General features: G+C 47.9%; 1 protein-coding gene across 2 annotated transcripts in view; it reads right to left on the bottom strand.

Annotated features, from left to right (window-relative positions):
• The window catches only part of HERC4 (HECT and RLD domain containing E3 ubiquitin protein ligase 4), a 94,810-nt gene extending 73,711 nt beyond the window's left edge, over nucleotides 1-21,099 (bottom strand). Inside the window, exons 1-3 of one of the 2 annotated variants that reach the window (XM_040439069.1) lie at nucleotides 20,919-21,099; nucleotides 10,800-11,098; nucleotides 3,510-3,669 (exon numbers count right to left, since the gene is read on the bottom strand). In XM_040439069.1, the coding sequence (XP_040295003.1) occupies nucleotides 3,510-3,669; nucleotides 10,800-11,025 (386 nt within the window). In that variant the 5' untranslated portion in view covers nucleotides 11,026-11,098; nucleotides 20,919-21,099. The remainder of the gene's footprint in view (nucleotides 1-3,509; nucleotides 3,670-10,799; nucleotides 11,099-20,918) is intronic. The other variant, XM_040439070.1, reaches the window with a different exon arrangement.
• Between the last annotated feature and the right edge of the window lie 1,484 nt (nucleotides 21,100-22,583).

Genomic DNA, 22,583 nt, shown 5'->3' with positions numbered 1-22,583 from the left:
ATGTACTGTAGGAGTCTCACTGTCCCACCGCATTACAAGAGCTCCACTAAGATGTTGGGAATGTGTCTGAAAAGAAGCTTGCAGTCTTTTACCAATATTGACAGACACTTCTGTCAATACAACTCTAATACGTATATAAAGTAATATGCAAAATATAATTCATCTACGCATGCCCATACTAGCAGTGTTTCTGCGCAGACAAAGCACAGATCCCCATGTGGTTGAGCCCATTGAATGAAGCTAATCCTTGCGTGGATCCACTAGCACATCCACAGCAGAAATTTGAGTGTCAACCTTGGATTTCTACTGCAGTTTCTTTTATAAATACACATCAGATTATTCATAGGCAAATCTGACAGGTATGAACATACCCTTAAAGCAATTGACTATTTTTAAAAGTATTGTCTAACCGTTCCCAAGGTAAAAATCAACTAAGGGTACTTTCACACTTGCATTGTGTCTGGTAGGCAGTTCCACTGCCGGAACTGCCTGCCGGATCCGGAAATCCGTGTGCCAACAGATAGCATTTGAAGACTGATCCAGATGCGGATCCATCTAACAAATGCATTAAAAACACCAGATCCATCTCTCCGGTGTCATCCGGAAAAACGGATCCGGTACTTTAAATTTTTTGCATTTTTAAAGGTCTGCACATGCGCAGACCGGAAAACCGGATCCGTATTGCCAGAACACTTGGTTCCGGGTCCGGCATTAATGCACGGAAAATAATGCCGGATCCAGCATTCCGGCAAGTTTTCTGGAATTTTTTCTCTGGTCAAATACTGTAAGAATGACTGAACTGAAGACATCCTGATGCATCCTGAACGGATTGCTCTCCATCCAGAATGCATTAGGATAAAACTGCTCAGTTTTTTCCGGTATTGAGCCCCTAGGACGGAACTAAGTGCCGAAAAACTTTAAAGGGAACCTGTCACCGGGATTTGGGGTATAGAGCTGAGGACATGGGTTGCTAGATGGCCGCTAGCACATCCGCAATACCCAGTCCCCATAGCTCTGTGTGCTTTTATTATGTATAAAAAACTATTTGATACATATGCAAATTAACCTGAGATGAGTCAGAGCTTGAAAATATGACTCCTTTCTGGTCACACAAGTAAGGGGCTCTTTCACACTTGCGTTGTTGTGTTCCGGCATAGAGTTCCGTCGTCGGGGCTCTATGCCGGAAGAATCCTGATCAGGATTATCCTAATGCATTCTGAATGGAGAGAAATCCGTTCAGGATGCATCAGGATGTCTTCAGTTCCGGAACGGAACTTTTTTGGCCGGAGAAAATACCGCAGCATGCTGCGCTTTTTGCTCCGGCCAAAAATCCTGAACACTTGCCGCAAGGCCGGATCCGGAATTAATGCCCATTGAAAGGCATTAATCCGGATCCGGCCTTAAGCTAAACGTCGTTTCGGCGCATTGCCGGATCCGACGTTTAGCTTTTTCTGAATGGTTACCATGGCTGCAAGGACGCTAAAGTCCTGTTTGCCATGGTAAAGTGTAGTGGGGAGCGGGGGAGCAGTATACTTACCGTCCGTGCGGCTCCCGGGGCTCTTCAGAGTGACGTCAGGGCGCCCCACGCGCATGGATGACGTGATCGCATGGATCACGTCATCCATGCGCATGGGGCGCTCTGACGTCATTCTGGAGCGCCCCGGGAGCCGCACGGACTGTAAGTATACTGCTCCCCCGCTCCCCACTACTACTATGGCAGCCAGGACTTTAATAGCGTCCTGGCTGCCATAGTAACACTGAACGCATTTTGAAGACAGATCCGTATTCAAATGCTTTCAGTTCACTTGCGGTGTTACGGATCCGGCGGGCACTTCCGGCAAATGGAGTGCACGACGGATCCGGACAACGCAAGTGTGAAAGAGGCCTAAGATATGACTCTTTTATGTTAATTTGCATATGTATCAAATCAGTTTTTTCACACAATAAAAGCACACAGAGCTATGGGGACTGGGTATTGCGGATGCGCTAGCGGCCATCTAGCAACCCATGTCCTCAGCTCTATACCCAAAATCCCGGTGACAGGTTCCCTTTAACTAAAGCCCAGGATGTGTTTAAATACATAAAAAAGAGAAAGCCACTTACCTGTTGACTGGCTGGTGCTCCATTCCAGTCTTGATGTTCCTCCCCCTGCCGCTTCCGACTCTTTAAGGCCTGAAAGCATGACACCCCGTTCGTTGCCATGTGTACGGCTGCAGCCATTCACTGACCTCAGCAGTTACGTGTCCCCAAACAGCACGTGACAGCTGAGGCCAGTGACGCCTCCCACGCCTCAACCAATTTTACCTTTGGGACGGACGGACAACCCCTTCAAAGGGAATGTGTCATCAACAAATGACCTATTGTTTAAGTCACGTTTTTATGTTCAACATATGGGGGGTCATTTATCAAACTGGTGTAAAGTAGAACTGGCGTAGCAACCAAGCCAACTCTACTTTACACTGGTTTGATAAATGACCCCCATATTTTTTAGAATTTTTGGTGAGTTTTTTTATTTTTCTAGGTCACTGTTTATATTTAATAAAAATGTATCTAATGCTGCAATTTTCACACTGGCCACTAGGTCTAATAACAAGCCATGATTTCCTGGTCACTGCAGGTAACTTTTCAGTAGACATTATCATGATCTCCACAGGCAGAAGTAACACCTCTATATAGATAACACATGATCCACCATTTACAATGGGTGATATCACAGCTCATCTACTCCCTCCTGACCTCTGCACAGAGCAGGCCTAGAAGAATTTTTTCATAGAAGTCATTATACAGAGGCTGTGCTTGGTATCGCAGCTCAGTCCCATTCACTTGAATGTGGCTGAGCTACTCCTAGGCCACGTGACACATGGACGTGTCGTCACTCGGCCTAGTAAAAGCTGAGAGAAGGCCTCGGAGCTAAATTTATCGGTGAAGGCAATTTTGATGCAAACTTTTGACGCAAAGGTATCCAACCTATAGGCGATGTAAAGTTGGAGAAAAAAGTGTCTCAAGGAGCCCCATATTTATCATCCAGCCTGGGCCACTGTAATAAATGCGGCCCATCTTTAGACTGTCTAGGTTTAGACAGGATTACTAGATCTGCTCCATTATGTTTGTACTGCAAAAAACCTGTGGACGTCATAATTATGTGTTTACCAAAATCCCACATCCATGGTAGACTAGGACATTGTGCAATCCAGACTGAAAATCCACAACAAAGTACAGCACAATGCGAGGGAACAGGATGTTACCAGCCCTGATTCGCATGCAATGGAAATATTCTGCAGAGAATTGTAGGGAGGGTGCAGATTCGCAAGAGTTTTTCAGCAGAGTTGTCTGTGGGTTTCACCCTCTGCAGCAAAATGTGAATCTATTCAGTATAGCTGACGGTTCACACTTGGGTGTGAATATTTTCATGCTGGTTGCGCTGTGATTTTTTTTCTGGGAATTACATGATTATGCATACCGAAAACAGCACCATACAAATGTGCAATGATTATTAGGAAAGCTATTACCTTGGTACTCTTATATAGTCTTCTGTTATGGAGAAGCCCAGTTGGCCATCCTTAGCCAGACCCCAGGAGAACACTTGACCTTTGTCATTTAGTGCAAGTGTGTGCGACTCCCCGCACGAGACCGCAACGATATTCTGAGCGTCAAGGGCTCCAACTTGTTCTGGAAGAAGAAAAGTGAAAATATTACTCAGACGGAGGTGGAGGATATGCGGAGAATGGAGGAACTGACTGCCCTTCTGAAAAACTCCCATGAGGCATGCATTTCAGCATGGACCCCATGGTTTTTGTTCCAGAACACACCGATATACCAAGCTCTTCTTGCCTAAAGGGGACCTCTAGTTTAAATTTTTATTTTCTCTCCCTTGTGTATAACTTAATGGCTTATTTATCTATTTATTTGTTACAGTCCGTCTCTCCCCTATTGATATCCCAACCTCCCTGTGTGTATGAAAAATGTTGCACTTAAAGTATAGGTGATCCGATAAGGATTGTACTTTTCCTTAGGATCTTCGTGCTTTCATTTGCTCATCTTAAATATGCTGACCTACAGTCAGGTTTTTGTCTAGTAGACCGAACATATTTGCGCTGTTTTTGATATGCCAAAGATTACTCTCCACACATTATGTGATTGACATGTTTTATTTGGATGATGAGACATTTGTACTTGCCTTTTATATGGCCACTTAAATAAAGAATTTATAAATATAAAAATATATATATTACTTAGACGTGACAGGTGTAGGGGTCTCCGGATTGGATGATATAGCTGCAGCAGAGCCTGGCAGCATAAAAGTTCATATTCACACTACTCGCGATGATAAAAGCCCCACAAAGATTTGTCTGTATTGCTCTCCCCAAACCTCACCTAATGCGGTCAGCTGTATAGAACGATCAAAGCTGCGAACAGACACCCTTCAAAGTAAGGCTACTTTCACACTCGCGTTTGGTGCGGATCCGTCATGGTTCTGCACAGACGGATCCGTCCAGATAATACAACAGCATGCATCCGCTCAGAACGGATCCGTTTGCATTATTTTTAACATAGCCAAGACGGATCCATCTTGAACACCATTGAAAGTCAATGGAGGACAGATCAGTTTGGCTCAGTTTCATGAAGCGGAAAGCAAAACTCTGCAAGCAGCGTTTTGGCGTCGGCCTCCAGAGCAGAATGGAGACAGATCGGAGGCAAACTGATGCATTGTGAGCGGATCCTTTTCCATTCAGAATGCATTAGGGCAAAACTGATCTGTTTTGGACCGCTTGTGAGAGCCCTGAACGGATCTCGCAAACGGAAAGCCAAAACGCCAGTGTGAAAGTAGCCTAAGGCCTCATGCACACGACCATGTCTGTTTTGCGGGCTTCAAACTGTGGGTCCACAAAATAAAGATGCGGTCTGTGAGCCATCTGCATTAATTTTTTGCAGACCCATTGACTTCAATGGGTCCGTGGTCCACATCTGGCAGACATATGCTCTCTTTTTGCAAAATGAAAATACAGATGCGGGTGATCTGTGTGCTTTCCGCAACTGGATGTCTGTCTAGTCAATGTGACCGATGTACGGTGATGTCACATGGCCACAGAGCACGCACAGAGCGCTGGACCTCTTCTAACAGCTGATCGAGGGGGGTCCCGGGTGTCAGATGCTCGCCAATCTGAGGTCGATGACTTATCCTGAGGATAGGTTACCAATATATATTACCAGATAATAATATAACCTTCAAAAGGGCCTCTGTCAGCAGATTTATACTGGAAACTGGCGGACCTGTTACATGTGCGCTTGGCAGCTGAAGACATCTGTGTTGGTCCCATGTTCATATGTGCCCGCATTGCATATATATATATAATAAATGTTAATATATGCAATCAAGCCTCTGGATGCTACAGGGGTGTTGCCGTTACACCTAGAGGCTCAGCTCTCTCTGCAACTGCTGCGCCCTCTACACTTTGATTGACAGGGCCAGGCAGTAAAAATATCATCACACATGTAATGAGAGCACATATGAACATGGGACCAACACAGATGTCTTCAGCTGCCAAGTGCACATGTAACAGGTCAGACAGTGTCATAGGTACAAATCTGCTGACAGATGCCCTTTAAGCACATGCACGTCAACATCCCATTGATTTTGGTGGCGTGTCTGTTACTCTAGATATGGTTACTAGCTTGAAGAAGCCAAATGATAAAGTCTTTTGGCATGTTGGAAAATGTCTAAAGGAAAACCAATAAAAGGAGCTGTCTAACACTTATAAGAGCAGCATTGCTCCCCTTACCTCTCTCCCACCACTCCTGTTTGGTGCCAGTTTTCTGTACAGACATGTGACCACTGCAGACGGTCACCACTGTGGCTAGGGATTGGCTGCAGCGTCACATGCCTGTGAAGAGAGAGATTAAGAAGCGCAGAGATTAGGAAGAGGAGCAGGAGCAATGGGGGTGATTGATAAGATAATAAAAGCATTAAAGGGGTTATCCAATATCATAAACAGCCCCTCCATGTGTCGGGTGCCTCAGGGGGAATATACTTACCCCGCTCCCCTCCTGGTCCCCGCACTGCCGCTGCTCCTTGTACTCGGATGAAAACATCTGCTGTCGGGGACAGGCAGCCAATGGCAGGCGGGGACGAGCCTCCCTAGAGTCACCCGCGATGCGAGGGAAGCCCCCCTCCTGTCCCTGCCTGCCATTGGCTGCTCCCCCCGACACCGGATGTTTTTATCCGTGTACAGGGAGAAGCGGCAGTGGCGGTTCGGGGATCGGGCTAAGTACCGGTATATTACCTCTAAGGGGCCTGGCACATGGGGGGGCTATTTATGATATTGGATAACCCCTTTAATGCTTTTATTATCTTAAAGCTACCTGAGCGTATATTTTTTTTATTTATTTAAAGCGTACCTGTCGTTTTAGATAAGTGCTTTGACGTTGCCCTGGGTGTCTACATGAGTGATAGCACTCCCATCTGCATGCATATCTCTTAGGCCTCAACTACACAACCATATTTTGCATGTGTCAATCAAAATTTTATGAGGACTGCGAACAGGCCCGTTATTTCTATAGGTCCAAGAACAGTGGACATCCCACAAATGTCATCTGTGTGCTGTTCTGCAAATTACAGAACATATCCTATTCTTGTCCGTATTGAAGAAACAAATAGTAATTTATAGTGATGGGAGTGAGAAAAATGCAAGATGACACTTATCGGTCACGTGCCCTAGGCGCAGCTCAGCCCCATAGAACTGAATGGGGCTAAGTGCAATAACAAGCACAGCTGCTGTACAACACAAGGCGCTAGGCTTGGTAAGGGGGGGGGGGGGGGGGGGGCGTTGCTCCTGCTCCTATAGGCTCCGTAAATCTTGGATAAATCTTGCGCCTGTGCAGTTCCAGCACACAGCGCCGGCGGAGGAGACGAACGCTGCCTGGCCCTGTCAATCAAGGATGGCAGGACGTGACTTGAGGTGGGCGAACGGAGCCTATAGGAGCAGGAGCAACGCACCCCCCCCCCCCGCTCCTAGAGGCTAATTAGCATATCATCAAAGTTAAAATTGTGAAGTAACCGGGGCATTTATAAGCATAAATATAGTACAGTTAGGGTCTCCTGACATTAGCACATCGCTCATGTCAGCCAATGTAATAGGGTTAATTCTGCAAGAACCACACTCAGTATAAAAACCCCAACAGGCTCCACCCGACCAACTAGACCGACAGGTCTCTTCCTATTTCTGTACAGGGAGAGACCTACCGATCAAGCTGAGCAAAGCGAGGAGCCGACAGGGAGCAGCCCAAATGACCCTTCACACCGCGCGAGCCTTGCTGGATTTTTATTCTGCTTGTGATTCAGCGCTGACATCCCTGATGTCTGTTACCGCAGATAAATTACAGAAGAAAAAGAGAAAACGTTCAAGAACTTATCAAATGTCAGCAACAGGAGGGGGGCGTATTCAGCAGATATGGGGAATGCCAAGCTACCGAGCAGCAGTTTCACTTCTGGGATAATACGAGCAACTGAACAGTAATGTGCCTGTGCAAGCGACTGCAGCGAGCACCTCTGGGCAACCAGAAAAGCAGTGGCACAATTGATTTCTAGTATTATTACAATTTTAGGTACCTGGAGTGTAACAAGGACAGTCCAAGAGCATCATGGTGGCTATAAAAAGTGACGCATCACCTTTATACCCTCATTGAGGGCATGTCGAGGCAAATGGAGTAAAAGGACTTGCCTATGATCGCATACCGGTTTACAGTGTGAACAACATGGTTCCCTTTTCATGAATTCGGCAACTTACTATATTACCGTGTTTCCCCGAAAATAAGACATCCCCCGATAATAAGACCCCCCCCCGGAATATAAGGCCCCCGAAGCTACCGTAAGGCGTCTGACTCCTCTGGACCGTAGCGGCGGGCGCCACCGCGCAGCTCACTGATTGGCCGCAGCGTAGCCAGAGCTGTTCGGGCAGTGCAAGGTCTCTTTAAATCAGAGAGCCCGCGCCGCCGACAGGACAAGCTGCCGCCTGCTGCTCGCTCTGCCCTGACGGAGTCTGGCTGACTCACAATTAGACAGTGAGTGAGTCGCGCAGGGCAGGAGTCGGGCACATTGTGTGGAATCCGGCTGGCACGGACACACAGGGGTGACTGAGGGGGGGGGGGAATGTCTGATAAAGTGGTGGGGAAGTCTGGTGAAGGTGGGAGGGGGGAGAGAGACTAAATAATCCACTGTCCACTGGCACAGGGGAGGGGGGTCACTTAAAATGACACAGGGGGATCAGAGGGGGGAATCAAAATGACACAGGAGGATCAGAAGGGGGTACTAAAATGGTAATCCCCCCTCTGATTCTCCTGTGCCATTTTGATTCCCCCTTCTAATCCCCCTATGTCATTTTGATTCCCCCTCTGATCCCCCTGTGTCATGGAAAAATAGGACATCCCTGAAAATAAGACCTAGCGCATCTTTGGGAGAAAAAATTAATAAATCGGGGAAACAGGGGGTAGCTATGGCAGAGGAGACAGCCACATTACACAGCTGGTTTGTTTCACAATGGCTGGAGAAGCTGAACAAAGACGACTCTGAGAACATATTTAGCTTAAAAATGTGGACAGGGTGGACCTCTGCCCTGGTGGAGGACAGCCAGAAGCAAAGCGAAAGCAGATCTGTCAGCATGAGACAACATTCTCTGCTTCAACGGAACATAATAATTGCTTCCGAATAGCTTACAATCGGTTCACTCCACAATGATCCCTCCGTTAGCATTTCCATACCCAAAACGGCATTCATACATCCTGCGACAGATCCATTCACATCAGTGAGGGAAACAGAGTCCAAAGGATTCAATTCATTGTTTGACCTGTGTCCGTTTCTTTTTTTGCCAGAAGTAGAAACTAACATAGTGCCCCGAAATAATTGTATCCCCCCAATCCACAGGAACGGAGTAGCCATTCAAGCATGTGCCCTGCTGCTCCATTCATTCTCTATGGGGCTCCTGGAATTAGCAGAGTAAGGGTCCATTCACACGTCCGCAAATGGGTCTGCATCCGTTCCGCAATATCGGGACCCATTCATTCTCTATGGAGCCGGAAGAGATGCGGAGAGCACACTATGTGCTCTCCGCATCTCCGGAGCGCAGCCCCGAGCTTCCAGGCTGCAGCTCCGCAAAAAATAAAATAGAACATGTCCTATTTTTGCCTGCAATTGCGGACAAGAATAGGCAGTTCTATGGGGGGTGCCGGTTGGGTGTATGGCGGATCCGCAATACACTACGGATGTGTGAATGGACCCTAAGGCACTTGGCAATTTCCTACAGTCACAAGGAGAACGAACTGGGAGGTAGCACGCATGCTCGACCTGCCACTCCATTCCTGTGGATGGGGGATACATTGATATCATTGCAAAACCTCTTTAAAATGAATTGATTGGTCATGGTATATGTCTGAATACAGGTTCGGATATTCATACCTATACCCCCAAAGGAAAGCCCAGCGGAGGTCTGAAAGTGGTGGGAACCATCCTTCACAAATACTCTAACCAAAGTATGCAGTAATATACAGAATTGGCAGGTGATGCAAAGTAAGAATACTTTGAACAATACGAGTGGTAATAGTTTATTTTTTATCAATTATCAAACGCAAAGTGAATGAATAAAAGATAAATCAATATTTGGTGTGACCACCCTTTACCTTCTAAAAGCATCAAGTCTTCTGGGTACACTTGCAGACAGTTTTTGAAGGAACTTGGCAAGGGAAGTTGTTCCAAACATCTTGGAGACCTTCTGTGACTGTAGGCTTGCTCAAATCCTTCTGTCCCTTCATGTAATCCCAGATAGACTCAATGACGAGACCAGGGCTCTGTGGGGGCCATGTCTTCACTTCCAGGACTCCTTGTTTTTCGTTATACTGAAGATAGGCTGTATGTTTGGGGTTGTTGTCCTGCTGCAGAATACATTTGGAGCCAATCAAGAAGCCTTTGTGATGGTAATGCTTGATTGACAAGTATCTACCAAAATTTCTCAGCATTGGGGACAGCATTAATCCTGAACACTTTGAGGACTGTAGACACAATGGTTGGCCAAGGAAACTTGGTACGGAAGGTGAAAGACGCATTATTTTGAAATTGTAAGATGTCCAGCATCGCCATGAACTCAGAACTGGCAGAAATCTCTGGGATCTCCTTGATGAGCTCCTTCAAAAACGGTGTACAGGTGTACCTACCAAGGATTGGTGCTGTTTCGAAGGCAAAGGGTGGTCACACCAAATATTGACCAGATTCAGATTCCTCTTTTGTTTTATCACTTAGTATTTAGGATATGCCCCCATTGTCCGATAGGTGCGGGACCCGCACCTACAACGAGAACGAAGCGGTGAGCGCTGTGGCTGGAGGACCCCGGACTTCCTGGGGTCCGTCCACCACCAAGCGCTGCTCCCATAGAAGTGAATGGAAGCGCACCGCGCATGCGCAGCCCATGCTCCCATTCATTTCTATGGGGCAGACGGCAATACCCGAGCCAACGGTCGGCTATTTTCGACAGCCCCACAGAAATGAATGGAGGGCAGCTGCGCATGCGCAATGCGCCCTCCGTTCATTTCCCTGCTCTGTTCCCATTGTAGGTGCGGGTCCCCGCACCTATCAGACAATGGGGGCATATCCTAGCGATATGTCCCCATTGTCTGAGATGGGAAAACCCCTTTAACACTTCTATTTTTGAAAGCGTTCCTCTTGCTCGGCAGCACTTTTCCCAAACCTGCCTAAAGCTTTTGCACATTACACTACTGCAGGTCTTATACTCTAACACAGTAATAGAGGGTCTTACCTGGCTTTTTTCGGCTTTTGTCATGACCTAGTTGCCCCAAGTCATTACACCCACACGTATAGACAGTCCCATCGTCTAGTACAAAAACAGTGTGCCTGCTTCCACAGCCAACATCCCCGACTATTTTGTGGAGGAAGAAGTTGCATCTTCTGGGCTCTACGACTATTTCTTCATCGATTCCACCTAGTCCCAGCTGTCCAAAGGAAGCGTTTCCCCAGCACAACATGTTTGGTGGGTTGCAAATATTAGCGATAATCCAGGACAGCCGGCCGAGGAGGCTCTTTCAGGGATAGAACATGCTGCAAAAATGAAGTGAGGTAAAATATGAAAACCGACAACAGTATGGAGCTCCGACACATAAAAGCAATAGGAATGTCTCACAAGATGTCTAACTACCGGACAAACGCACCAGCTACCAAGACGTTTCTTGCCGACACCAGTCAGCGCTTCATCCGAGAAGTTTTTAGAACGTGACACAAATCTGTGCTGGCACAAAGTATCCAAATGCAGACATGTATCACATTTCCATTTTAAGGGCTCATGCACACAGCCATATAAAGGATCCATAATATGGTAGAAACAGAGCCCACACAGCAACACCTTTTTCTTCTTAAAATTGTGGCATGCGTCTCCATATGTATTCTCTACTAGATGCCTCCCAGAGGAGAATACGGCGACTCGTGGACGAACAATATGGACAAACACCCTTCACGCATTGCTATGTGCATGAACACTGACATCTCAGCAGCTGCCTGGTTTTGGCTACAGTTTACTAATGAGCGTGTTGTAATGGTGCAGTACGGCGATGCTACAACAATGCACGCCATCATGTCATATGAAGTCGTAGCCTACACTGAAGCAACGCACCGCTGACGTTTATCCTGTGCCATTTACAATACAGAATTAGGCCCCGTGCACACGACCGATGTGTGTTTGGCGGTCCACAAACACAGATGGCGTTCGTGTGCCTTCCACAATTTGCGGAACGGCGCGGACAGCCATTGGTATAACTGCCTATTCTTGTACGCAAAACAGACAAGAATAGGACAGGTTATATTTTTTTTGCGGACCACGGAACGGAGGAACGGATGCGGACAGCACATGGAGAGCTGTCCGCATCTTTTGAGGTCCCAATTGAAGTAAATGGGTCCGCATCCAAGCCGCAAAAACTGCGGCTCGGATGCGGACCAAAACAACGGTCGTGTGCATGAGGCCTTAAAGAGATCCTCAAGTTCAAGAGAAAAAAAAAAAAAAATCACATTAAGGGTCCATCCGTACCCGTATTGCAGACTGCAAACAGCGGATCCGCAATGTAGGGGCGCTGGCGGTGTGAATAGGACCCATTGACTTGAAGATACAGGGGAACGAATAGAACACTTTCCGGGTGCCCTACTTTTCGTCTTTTTAGCTGCAGATCCGTCAATTCCCAGGCTCCCCTTCTGCCATCCACTTCTTAGACTTCCTGTTGCAGCCCAATACACTCCCTGCTACCATTGGATTGGCCAGCACTGCTCACATGTACAGTGCCGGCCAATCCGAGAGCACGGCTGTACAACGAGGAAGCGTCTTGGACTACCGATGCACAGTCTGAAGAGCAGTGCCGCCATCCTGAGAGGCACAAGAGAAGCCCAAGAATTAGCGGATCTGCAGCTAAAAAGATGAAATGGAGGTCTCCATCTAAGTGTTCTGCTTGTGGCCTAGTTAATGTGATTTTTCTTCTTGAAACAGAGGGTTGTTTTAAAGGGGCGGTCTCACTTCAGCAAATGGCATTTATTATGCAAAGTTAATACAAGGCACTTACTAATGTATTGTGATTTTCCATATCGCTTCCTTTGCTGGCTGGATTCATTTTCCCCATCACATTATACACTGCTCGTATCCAGCGGTTATGACCACCCTGCAATCCAGGAGCGGTGGTCGTACTTGCACACTATAGGAAAAAGAAGGTCGTAACCCCTGAGCAGTGTATAATGTAAAGAAAAAATGAATCCAGCCAGCAAAGGAGGCAATATGGACAATCACAATACATTAGTAAGTGCCTTGTATTAACTTTCTCTACATGATAAATGCCGTTTAAAGGGATTGTCCAGATGTTGAAAGGGGTTCTCTGGGCTAATAATATTGATGACCTATCCTCCGACACTCGGCACCCACGCCGATCAGCTGTATGAAGGGAATGCGCGCACAGTGCGTGCGTGCGTGCGTGCCGTCCCTCTTCTCTCTTCCTGCTCGCTGCTATGTCTATCGCCTTCCTTTCATAGAGCTCATCGCGCGGGGACAACCCCTTTAATATTAGATCACGATAGCTCATCCATATCAGATAGGCAGGGCCTGGCACCCCTGCGGATCAGCCTGTATTACACCAACAGATTATCTGACAGATTTTCTGATCAGTCATTGGTCAGATGGCCAGTTACACACACAGATCTTCTGTTACACACACCAGCTATTGGTCTGATTGGACAGATATTGGTCAGATAATCAGTTGGTGTAATACAGGCCTAAGCATGGGCTGTGGGCTTCTGGCAATTTACCAAGCACAGCGCCGTCCATAGGATAGTGGCTGTTCTTAGTATTGCAGCTCAGCCCCATTCACTTAAATGACTGATGAACGTGATGTCACCGGCCTAAGAAAAGGCCACAGTGCTCACGGGAGCGCCACAACCTCTTCAAACACGGGATCGGCAGGATCCCCAGAGTCCGACCCGTGCCAATCTGATATTGAAGATAAGACGTCAATACCAAAATCTCTAACATCCCCTTTAAATAGCTATGGTATTAGTATAATAAAATTTAAAAAAATACCACCACCACCCTACTAGAGCAGGGATCAGCAACCTTCGGCAGCACTCCAGCTGCTTTGAAACTACAACTCCCAGCATGTAAACGTGCTCAGCTGTTCTCACAACTCCAATAGAAGTGAATGGAGCATTCTGGGAGTTGTAGTCTCAGAACATCTGGAGTGCCGGAGGTTGCTGATCGCTGTACTAGAGAGTTCAATGTTGCTTAGGGCAAAAATGACTTTATGTACCAAGGAATGACACCAAACACAGCCGGATGTGGTAGACAAACAAACGATACGAGGGCTCAGTCAAGGGACACGACTGTGAGAAGCTACTAAAGTAAAATCCGAAACGGTCTATACATCCACTGCAACTTCCCTCATTGCCCGCATTATTAAAAGGGGCTTTCAGAGTTCGGAAAACAAAGGCCAAGGGGGAAAGTTATGATAATAAGGGACTCGATACTCCTCTGATTAAACGCTCTCCGTTACAGGGGTTCTGACAAACTTTGATTACCTGGCTGCAGCAGCGCCGTGCCCGTATCACTGGCCTCAGCAGTCTAGCACTGTACCGGCTAGTATCATCATAGTGGCCATTGGCTGCAGAGGTCACATGGGTAGACGGCACATTATCACTGCAGCCAAGCAAACAAAGGTGGTGGAGACCACGAGAGCAGTGGCACTGGACTGGCAAGGGATTTCTTGGGCAAGTAATGGGTCTAACCTTCCATTATGCAAGGTCTGCATGACAGTAAACCCTAAGATAACACAGGTATATTGTCACCCAAGCCCAGAACATGTATAATTAATTCATGGCAGTAACTCGATGATGGATTCCCTGGCATTAGGACTCAACACAAACAGGGAGAAGGATATGGCGGTAAATGGAGAACGTAAAATGGTAAAATTCTTGTTAAAGGGGCGGTCTCACTTCAGTTAATGGCATTCATCATGTAGAGAAAGTTAATACAAGGCACTTACTAATGTATTGTGATGGTCTATATTGCCTCCTTTGCTGGCTGGATTCATTTTTCCATCACATTATAGCCATGGTTACGACCACCCTGCAATCCATCAGTGGTGGCCGTGCTTGCACACTATAGGAAAAAGCACCAGCCTATGTGCACTCCCATGGTCTGTGAGAGGCCTGCACTTTTTCCTATAGTGTGCAAGCAGGGTGGTCGTAACCATGGCTATAATGTGATGGAAAAATGAATCCAGCCAGCAAAGGAGGCAATATAGACCATCACAATACATTAGTAGGTGCCTTGTATTAACTTTCTCTACATGATGAATGCCACTTGCTGAAGTGAGACAGCCCCTTTAAATAGTATGTGTGAGGGGGCTCTAGACATCCTTAAAGGGGTTGTCCCAACTTGTCCTTTCATGGTGCCCCGGGAGGCGGAGTTACAGAAACGGCAGAGCAGCCGGCTCTCCGCTGTTTCCGTAATTCCCATAGTAGTCAAATGGAAGCTTTGCAAACAGTAAGCTACGTTGTTTCATATGCCAGTCTTAAAGAGGACCTGTCACCGGTTCTGACATGGGCAGATCCTCTGCGGTGCTTTGACCCCCGGTTTTGGCCCCCTGTATGCTAATCATTAGCATCACAGCCATTGAGAAAACACTGCTCACTTTCTCCCTAGCTGTGACGAGCTCCGCTGTGACTGGAGAAGGAGACGCCCCCTGAGGAACACGGCCGGCTCCTCCTCCCTGTACCAAAGCTATTGATTAGCATACAGGGCGCCAAAACCGAATGGGGGACAACGGAGCAGCAGAGCAGAAAATAATTAGTGCCATGACATCTCCTAAACATGCCCTACAGTGCGAGATACGGATATTGTAAGTGTCAGAACCGGTGAAAGGTCCTCTTTAAACTAAAGATCATTACAGTGGCATGCACCAAATTTATTAAGAGGAGAACAGATTGTCCTACAGGCAGAAATGTAATCCGTAAATGCTCTGAGCAGCATGGGCGGACTGGCCATGGACCCTACAGGGAAATTTCCCAGTGGGACGATGCCCAGGAGGCCACCCTGTAGAAGTTTCAGGTACTTATGCGCCTGGGTGAGCCCTCCTCACGGTCACTGGGTACATGATGATCGGAGGCTCTCAGCATTTCAATTAACACTAGCAGGTCCCCCTCCTGAATTTGGGTCCATTCACAGGTCCGCAAAATACGGACAACGGCCATGTGCGTTACGCATTTTGTGGACCGCACATAGCCGGCATTTTAAATAGAAATGCCTTTTTTTGTCCGTGTCTGCGGACAATAATAGGACATGTTCTATTTTTTGCGGAACCGTGGTGATGGACCATGTGATTGGACCATGTGATATGACGTCACCACAGGTCCTTTAGCCGGCAGCTCATGATTAAGGAAGTAAGAAAAGACCGGCAGCTACGCGATCAAGAGGAGAAGGTGAGTTAATTATTTTTTATTTTTTAACCCTCAATTGACCACCTACTAAGCATTCTGTATTAAAGAATGCTTTTATTTTCCCTTATAACCATGTTCTACACAACACAGAACCCAAACCTGAACTTCTGTGAAGAAGTTCGGGTCTGAGTACCACAGTAAATTTTTTATCACGCGCGTGCAAAACGCATTGCACCCGCACGATAAAAACTGAACAACGGAACGCAAATCGCAGTCAAAACTGACTGCAATTGGGTACCTACTCGCGCGGGTTTGCCGCAACGCATCCGGACACGCTCGTGTGAACTCAGCCTAAGGGCTGTTTCACACGAGCGGATGCCGTGCGTGTAATACGCTGCGTGAACGATGGCCAGCAGAGACGCAGAGCATTAACATGATTGATAATGCTCTGTGCCTCTCTGGGACCTTTTTACTACAAAATCACGGTGACAACTTTATCTCAATGTGATTTTGTAGTAAAAAGGTCACAGGTCATGTTAACGCTCCATGCTTGTTCTCTCCGCAGCGGGTCTTGGCTCTCATTCACGCAGCGGATTACCGCACAGCATCCGCTCGTGTGAAACAACCCTAAGGCTGGTTTCACACGGGCGTTGCGGGAAAAGGTGCGGGTGCGTTGCGGAAACATGCGCGATTTTTCCGCGCGAGTGCAAAACATTATAACACGTTTTGCACGCGCGTGAGAAAAATCGGCATGTTTGGTACCCAAACCCGAACCCCCTCCAGCCCTATTGTACTATGCATTCTGTATTCAGAATGCTATTATTTTCCCTTATAACCATGTTATAAGGGGAAATAATAATGATCGTGTCTCCATCCCGATCGTCACCTAGCAACCGTGCGTGAAAATCGCACCGCATCGGCACTTGCTTGCGGATGCTTGCGATTTTCACGCAGCCCCAGTCATTTCTATGGGGCCTGCGTTACGTGAAAAACGCACAAAGAGGAGCACGCTGTGATTTTCACGCAACGCACAAGTGATGCGTGAAAATCACTGCTCGTGTGCACAGCCCCATAGAAATTAATGGGTCAGGATTCAGTGCGGGTGCAAAGCGTTCAACTCACGCATTGCACCCGCGCGGAATACTCGCCCGTGTGAAAGGGGCCTAAGAGTGTGTACCGCGTCTGCCGTGGATTTCTCCTGGAATTCTGCAGCAAAAAATCATTTTGTCGTGGACATACTTGCTGAATTTGCTACCGATTTGGGGTATTTTCAGACAGAGCATTTTGGGTACAGGTTTCTCAGCAGATTTGGTGCTGAAACGGCCTCTCATTGTGTTCAATGGTAGGCTGTGCCACTGTTTTCAAGACCAAGAATGTACTTGGCGCAGCTACCACCCGGACCCCTCACAGACCTGCAGCGAAAGCGCCCCTACCACCCGGACCCCTCACAGACCTGCAGCAGAAGCGCAGCTACCACCCGGACCCCTCACAGACCTGCAGCAGAAGCGCAGCTACCACCCGGACCCCTCACAGACCTGCAGCAGAAGCGCAGCTACCACCCGGACCCCTCACAGACCTGCAGCGGAAGCGCAGCTACCACCCGGACCCCTCACAGACCTGCAGCAGAAGCGCCCCTACCACCCGGACCCCTCAAAGACCTGCAGCGGAAGCGCAGCTACCACCCGGACCCCTCACAGACCTGCAGCGGAAGCGCAGCTACCACCCGGACCCCTCACAGACCTGCAGCAGAAGCGCCCCTACCACCCGGACCCCTCACAGACCTGCAGCGGAAGCGCAGCTACCACCCGGACCCCTCACAGACCTGCAGCAGAAGCGCCCCTACCACCCGGACCCCTCACAGACCTGCAGCGGAAGCGCAGCTACCACCCGGACCCCTCACAGACCTGCAGCAGAAGCGCAGCTACCACCCGGACCCCTCACAGACCTGCAGCGGAAGCGCAGCTACCACCCGGACCCCTCACAGACCTGCAGCAGAAGCGCAGCTACCACCCGGACCCCTCACAGACCTGCAGCGGAAGCGCAGCTACCACCCGGACCCCTCACAGACCTGCAGCGGAAGCGCAGCTACCACCCGGACCCCTCACAGACCTGCAGCGGAAGCGCAGCTACCACCCGGACCCCTCACAGACCTGCAGCGGAAGCCTGCTTGCGGATTAGCCCCATTTAATGGAGCAAAACCTAGTGAAGGTCTGAACAGAAACCTATGGCAGAACCCGCAGCACAGCGGCTCGTGCCATGGGATGCGTCTGTCTAAGGGCTTATGCACACAAACTTATATTTGGTCCGCATCTGATCAGATTTTTTTGCGGGTCGGATGTGGAACCGCTCACCTCAGCGGGCCCCAGTGAAGATGCAGACTGCACGCCGGGTGCTGTCCGCATCCGTATGTCCGTTGTGTGGAATCCACAAAAATAGAGAACATGTCCTATTCCTGTCTGCATTACAGACAAGGATAGGACTGCTCTATTATGGCCGGACATTTCATACAGAAGGAGGAATGCACACGGCCGGTATCTGTGTTTTGCGGATCTGCAGTTTGCGCACCGCAAAACAGACAGCGGTTGTGTGCATGAGCCCTAAACATAACATCCCCTCCGAAGCAGCTGGTCGATAGGCTGCAGATTTAATGTCCACACTGCAGGTCAGATTACCTGGTCATACCTGCGGTCGTACCCTAAGGCCTTATTCGCATGTCAGCGATTCACGGACAGCACATGTGCCCATTCATTTTAGGGCCCATTCACACGACCGTGTGGTCACCGTGCACATGTAGCGACACCACAGATGGCGGTCTGCAAAACACAGGCACTGGCCTTGTGAACCCCATATTGCAGATTTTGCAAGCAAGTTCAGTCAGTTTGGTCTGCCATTGCGTTCAGTGGTTCCGTTTTTTCCGCACGGGTGCATGAAAAAAATAAAAATGCAGGTTTACAAAAAACATCTCCTAGCAACCATCAGTGAAAAACGCATCGCCCCCAGGACTACATCCGGATTACAGTATATCCGGATGCAATGAGTTTTTTCACTGAAGCCCCCTTCACTTTTATGGGGCCAGGGCTGCGTGAAATATTCCGAATAAGGCCTCATGCACACGAACGTATTTTATTTCCGTGTCCATTCTGTTTTTTTTTTTTTTGCGGATAGGATGCGGACCCATTCATTTCAATGGGTCTGCAAAAAATGAAGACAGCACACCGCAAAAAAATAAATAAATAGAACAGGTCCTATTCTTGTCCGTTTTAGGGTACTTTCACACTAGCATTTTTGTTTTCCGGTGTTGAGTTCCGTCACAGGGGCTCTATACCGGAAAAGAACTGATCAGTTTTAACCCCATGCATTCTGAATGGAGAGTAATCCATTCAGGATGCATCAGGATGTCTTCAGTTCAGTCTTTTTGACTGTTCAGGACGGAGATAATACCGCAGCATGCTACGGTTTTATCTCCGGCTAAAATACCAGAACACTTGCCTGAATGCCGCATCCGGCATTTTTCCCTATAGGAATGCATAAGTGCATACAGAAATGCCGGATCCGTCCTTCCCGCAGACCGGTAAAAATGTGAAAAAAATAATTTGAAACGGATCCGTCTACAAATGCTGTCCGTTTCCATGCAGATTGACGGATCCGGCAGGCAGTTCCGGCAACGGAACTGCCTGCCGGATCACTCTCCCGCAAGTGTGAAAGTACCCTTAGGCATTGCATACGGATGTCATCCGTTTGTTTGTTTTTTGCGGATCCGCAATTTGCGGACTGCAAAACACATACGGTTGTGTGCATGTAGCCTATAGAACATGCTGCGATTCTCACACAACACAGAACTGATGCATGAAAAAAAAAAAAAACACGCTCATGTACACAGACCTATTGAAATGAATGGGTCCGGATTCAGTGCGGGTGCTGTGCGTTCACGTCACGCATTGTACCTGCGCAGAAAACTTGATTGTGTGAAAGGGGCCTTAAACGGAACCTGTGAGGCTGATGTGAACACTGCCTAACACTCTACACCACTTCAGTACTGCACGGTTCTGTATATACGCTTCATGTCTTTCCTACTGCCTGTCACACAAATGTAAACATTGCCTTATACACTACTGCACGGTACTATTGCTTCTCACACATGTGAACGCTGCCTTAGAGTACTTTCACACTTGCGGCAGAGTGATCCGGCAAGCAGTTCCGCCGCCGGAACTGCCTGCCGGATCAGGCAAAACGTATGCCAACTGATGGCATTAGTAAGACTGATCAGGATCCTTATCAGTCTTAAAAATTCCTGATCAGTCGAAAAAATGCATTGAAATGCCGGATCCATCTTTCCAGTGTCATCCGGCAAAACGGATCCGGCATTTATTTTTTTCACTTTTTTTCAGTCTGCGCATGTGCAGATCGGAAGGACGGATCCGGCATTCCGGTATTCTGAATGCCGGATCACTCTGAATGCCGGCACTAATACATTCCTATGGGAAAAAATGCCGGATCCGGCATTCAGGCAAGTCTTCAGCATGCTACGGTTTTCTCTTTTGCCTGATCAGTCAAAACGACTGAACTGAAGACAACCTGAACGGATTACTCTCCATTCAGAATGCATGGGGATATGCCTGATCAGTTCTTTTCCGATATAGAGCACCTGTGACGGAACTCAATGCCGGAAAAGAAAAACGCTAATGTGAAAGTACCCTTACACTACCGCACGGTATACTGCCCGTCTGACATGTGAACACTGCCTTATACACTACCGCACGGTACTCCAGGCTGTCAGGCACATACAGAGGCCAGCAGTGTACATGTGATACAGGGGAGTGCCCCTCATGCTGCAGATGTGGGCAGCACAGGATGACAGGCAGAAACAATCAGGCCCGGCGCATCAGCGCAGTACACACAGAGGGGCTCCTGTCACACTCCCAGCTCTGCTACATGCGCGCCCCCCGCAGCCACTACTCACCCGCAGCCTCCGCGCTCACACCCTGCCCCGCTCCCTGCAGCTCAGTGACTTGTGTGCTCGGCGCGGTGACCGGGGAAGGATGTGGAACATTCCAGGGAGTTCTGGGTTAACGGGAGGGGCGGGGCCTGAGCACCGAACGCCTTACGTAACGTGACGCCATCCTCGTCGCTGGAAACTACCCGAAGCTTCGCGGCTCAGGGTCCGGTGGTCATGGCAGTGTTTGTGTCAGCCGGGGGCGCCGTGGTCAGAGGAGTTTAGTTTAGTAGCTAAAATGCCTGGGGTTCTCCTCACACTAGAGTCATGGCTTAAAGGGGTGTTCCGGTTTTTATTTTTGAACTTATTTGTTTATATAATAGGAATGAATACAATTTTCTAATCTATACGTATGTAAAATTCTGCATAAGTACTTCCCTCATATAATGCAGTTCACCCCTATATGCAAAAAATGGTACAGCCCATGTATCTGCACTGGTGGTGGAATCAGGATTTTTATTGTGGGTATTTCAGTCACTACATCTTTGTGTGTGCGTGTGTCTTAAAATGATGTCATGTTGTCAATAAAGTTTAGAGGGGTTTTTAAAAAAATAAATAAGAGCACCCACAGCTCTGCTTCTGCAGGTAGTACAGTATATGCAGATACCTGGGCACCGAACTGGAAGCCAGGTCACATGATACTTGTCAGGGTCACATGACTGACGCCATGTTTGGTCCTAGCTCCCCTAGGGATGCATTTTACAGGACTAAAATGGACCGCACCAGTTTTTTTCTTTAGGGAGAGGCAAATGTACAGCAATAATAAAGGTCTACCAGCAAAGTTTTAAATAGATGTAAATGAGAACATTAAAGCTGGAATACCCTCATGTGGCCTCATGCGCACACCTGGATGTATTTTGTATTTTCCAGTCCTCAAAGTGCAGATCCACCAAATATGGCCTCGTTCACATTACCATTTTCCACAGACATGACACGTGCCCATTGATTTTAATGGGTTTATTTACACCTCGCTGAACCTCATGTATCAAAACTGTCTTAGGCCTCGTTCACATTTCCATATTTGTTTGATGTCGAAAATTTGTCCGCACATCTCATCCGCGAAGCTGTCCATGAAGGATCCGTGTTTGGCCTGTCTGTCCGTTTATTTGCCCTCCGTATTCCACGGGCACTGCTAGACTGAAAATTCATTTCGAAAGCCTCTCGTATAAGCGGTCAGTGAAAAACGAACAAAACATGGATGACGTGATTTATCATGATTTTCACGGACCCATAGAGGTCAATGGGCGTGTTTGGTCTGCATCATGGACCAAAGTAGTGCATGTCGCCGTGATATTTTCACTGACCCATGGTCAATAAAAAAATACTGATCTGCGAACAGACATATTAAAATCAATGGGTATGTGTGCTGTCCGTGGGAATTGCGGATAGAACACGTTAGTGAAAAACGGAAATGTAAACAAGGCCTTAGTTACCCATAGCAACTACTGCGCTACCAATGAATATAATACTGAGGGAGGACGCACTGTGCTACCAATTAATATAATACTGAGGGAGGACGAACTGCGCTACCAATGAATATAATACTGAGGGGGGACGCACTGCGCTACCAATGAATATAATACTGAGGGGGGACGCACTGCGCTACCAATGAATATAATACTGAGGGGGGAC

Source organism: Bufo bufo, chromosome 6, assembly GCF_905171765.1.
Source record: "Bufo bufo chromosome 6, aBufBuf1.1, whole genome shotgun sequence".
In the NCBI taxonomy this organism is placed as follows: Eukaryota; Metazoa; Chordata; class Amphibia; order Anura; family Bufonidae; genus Bufo; species Bufo bufo.
Note: the sequence above shows the minus strand (reverse complement) of the source record. Positions and strands in the feature narration are given on the sequence as shown.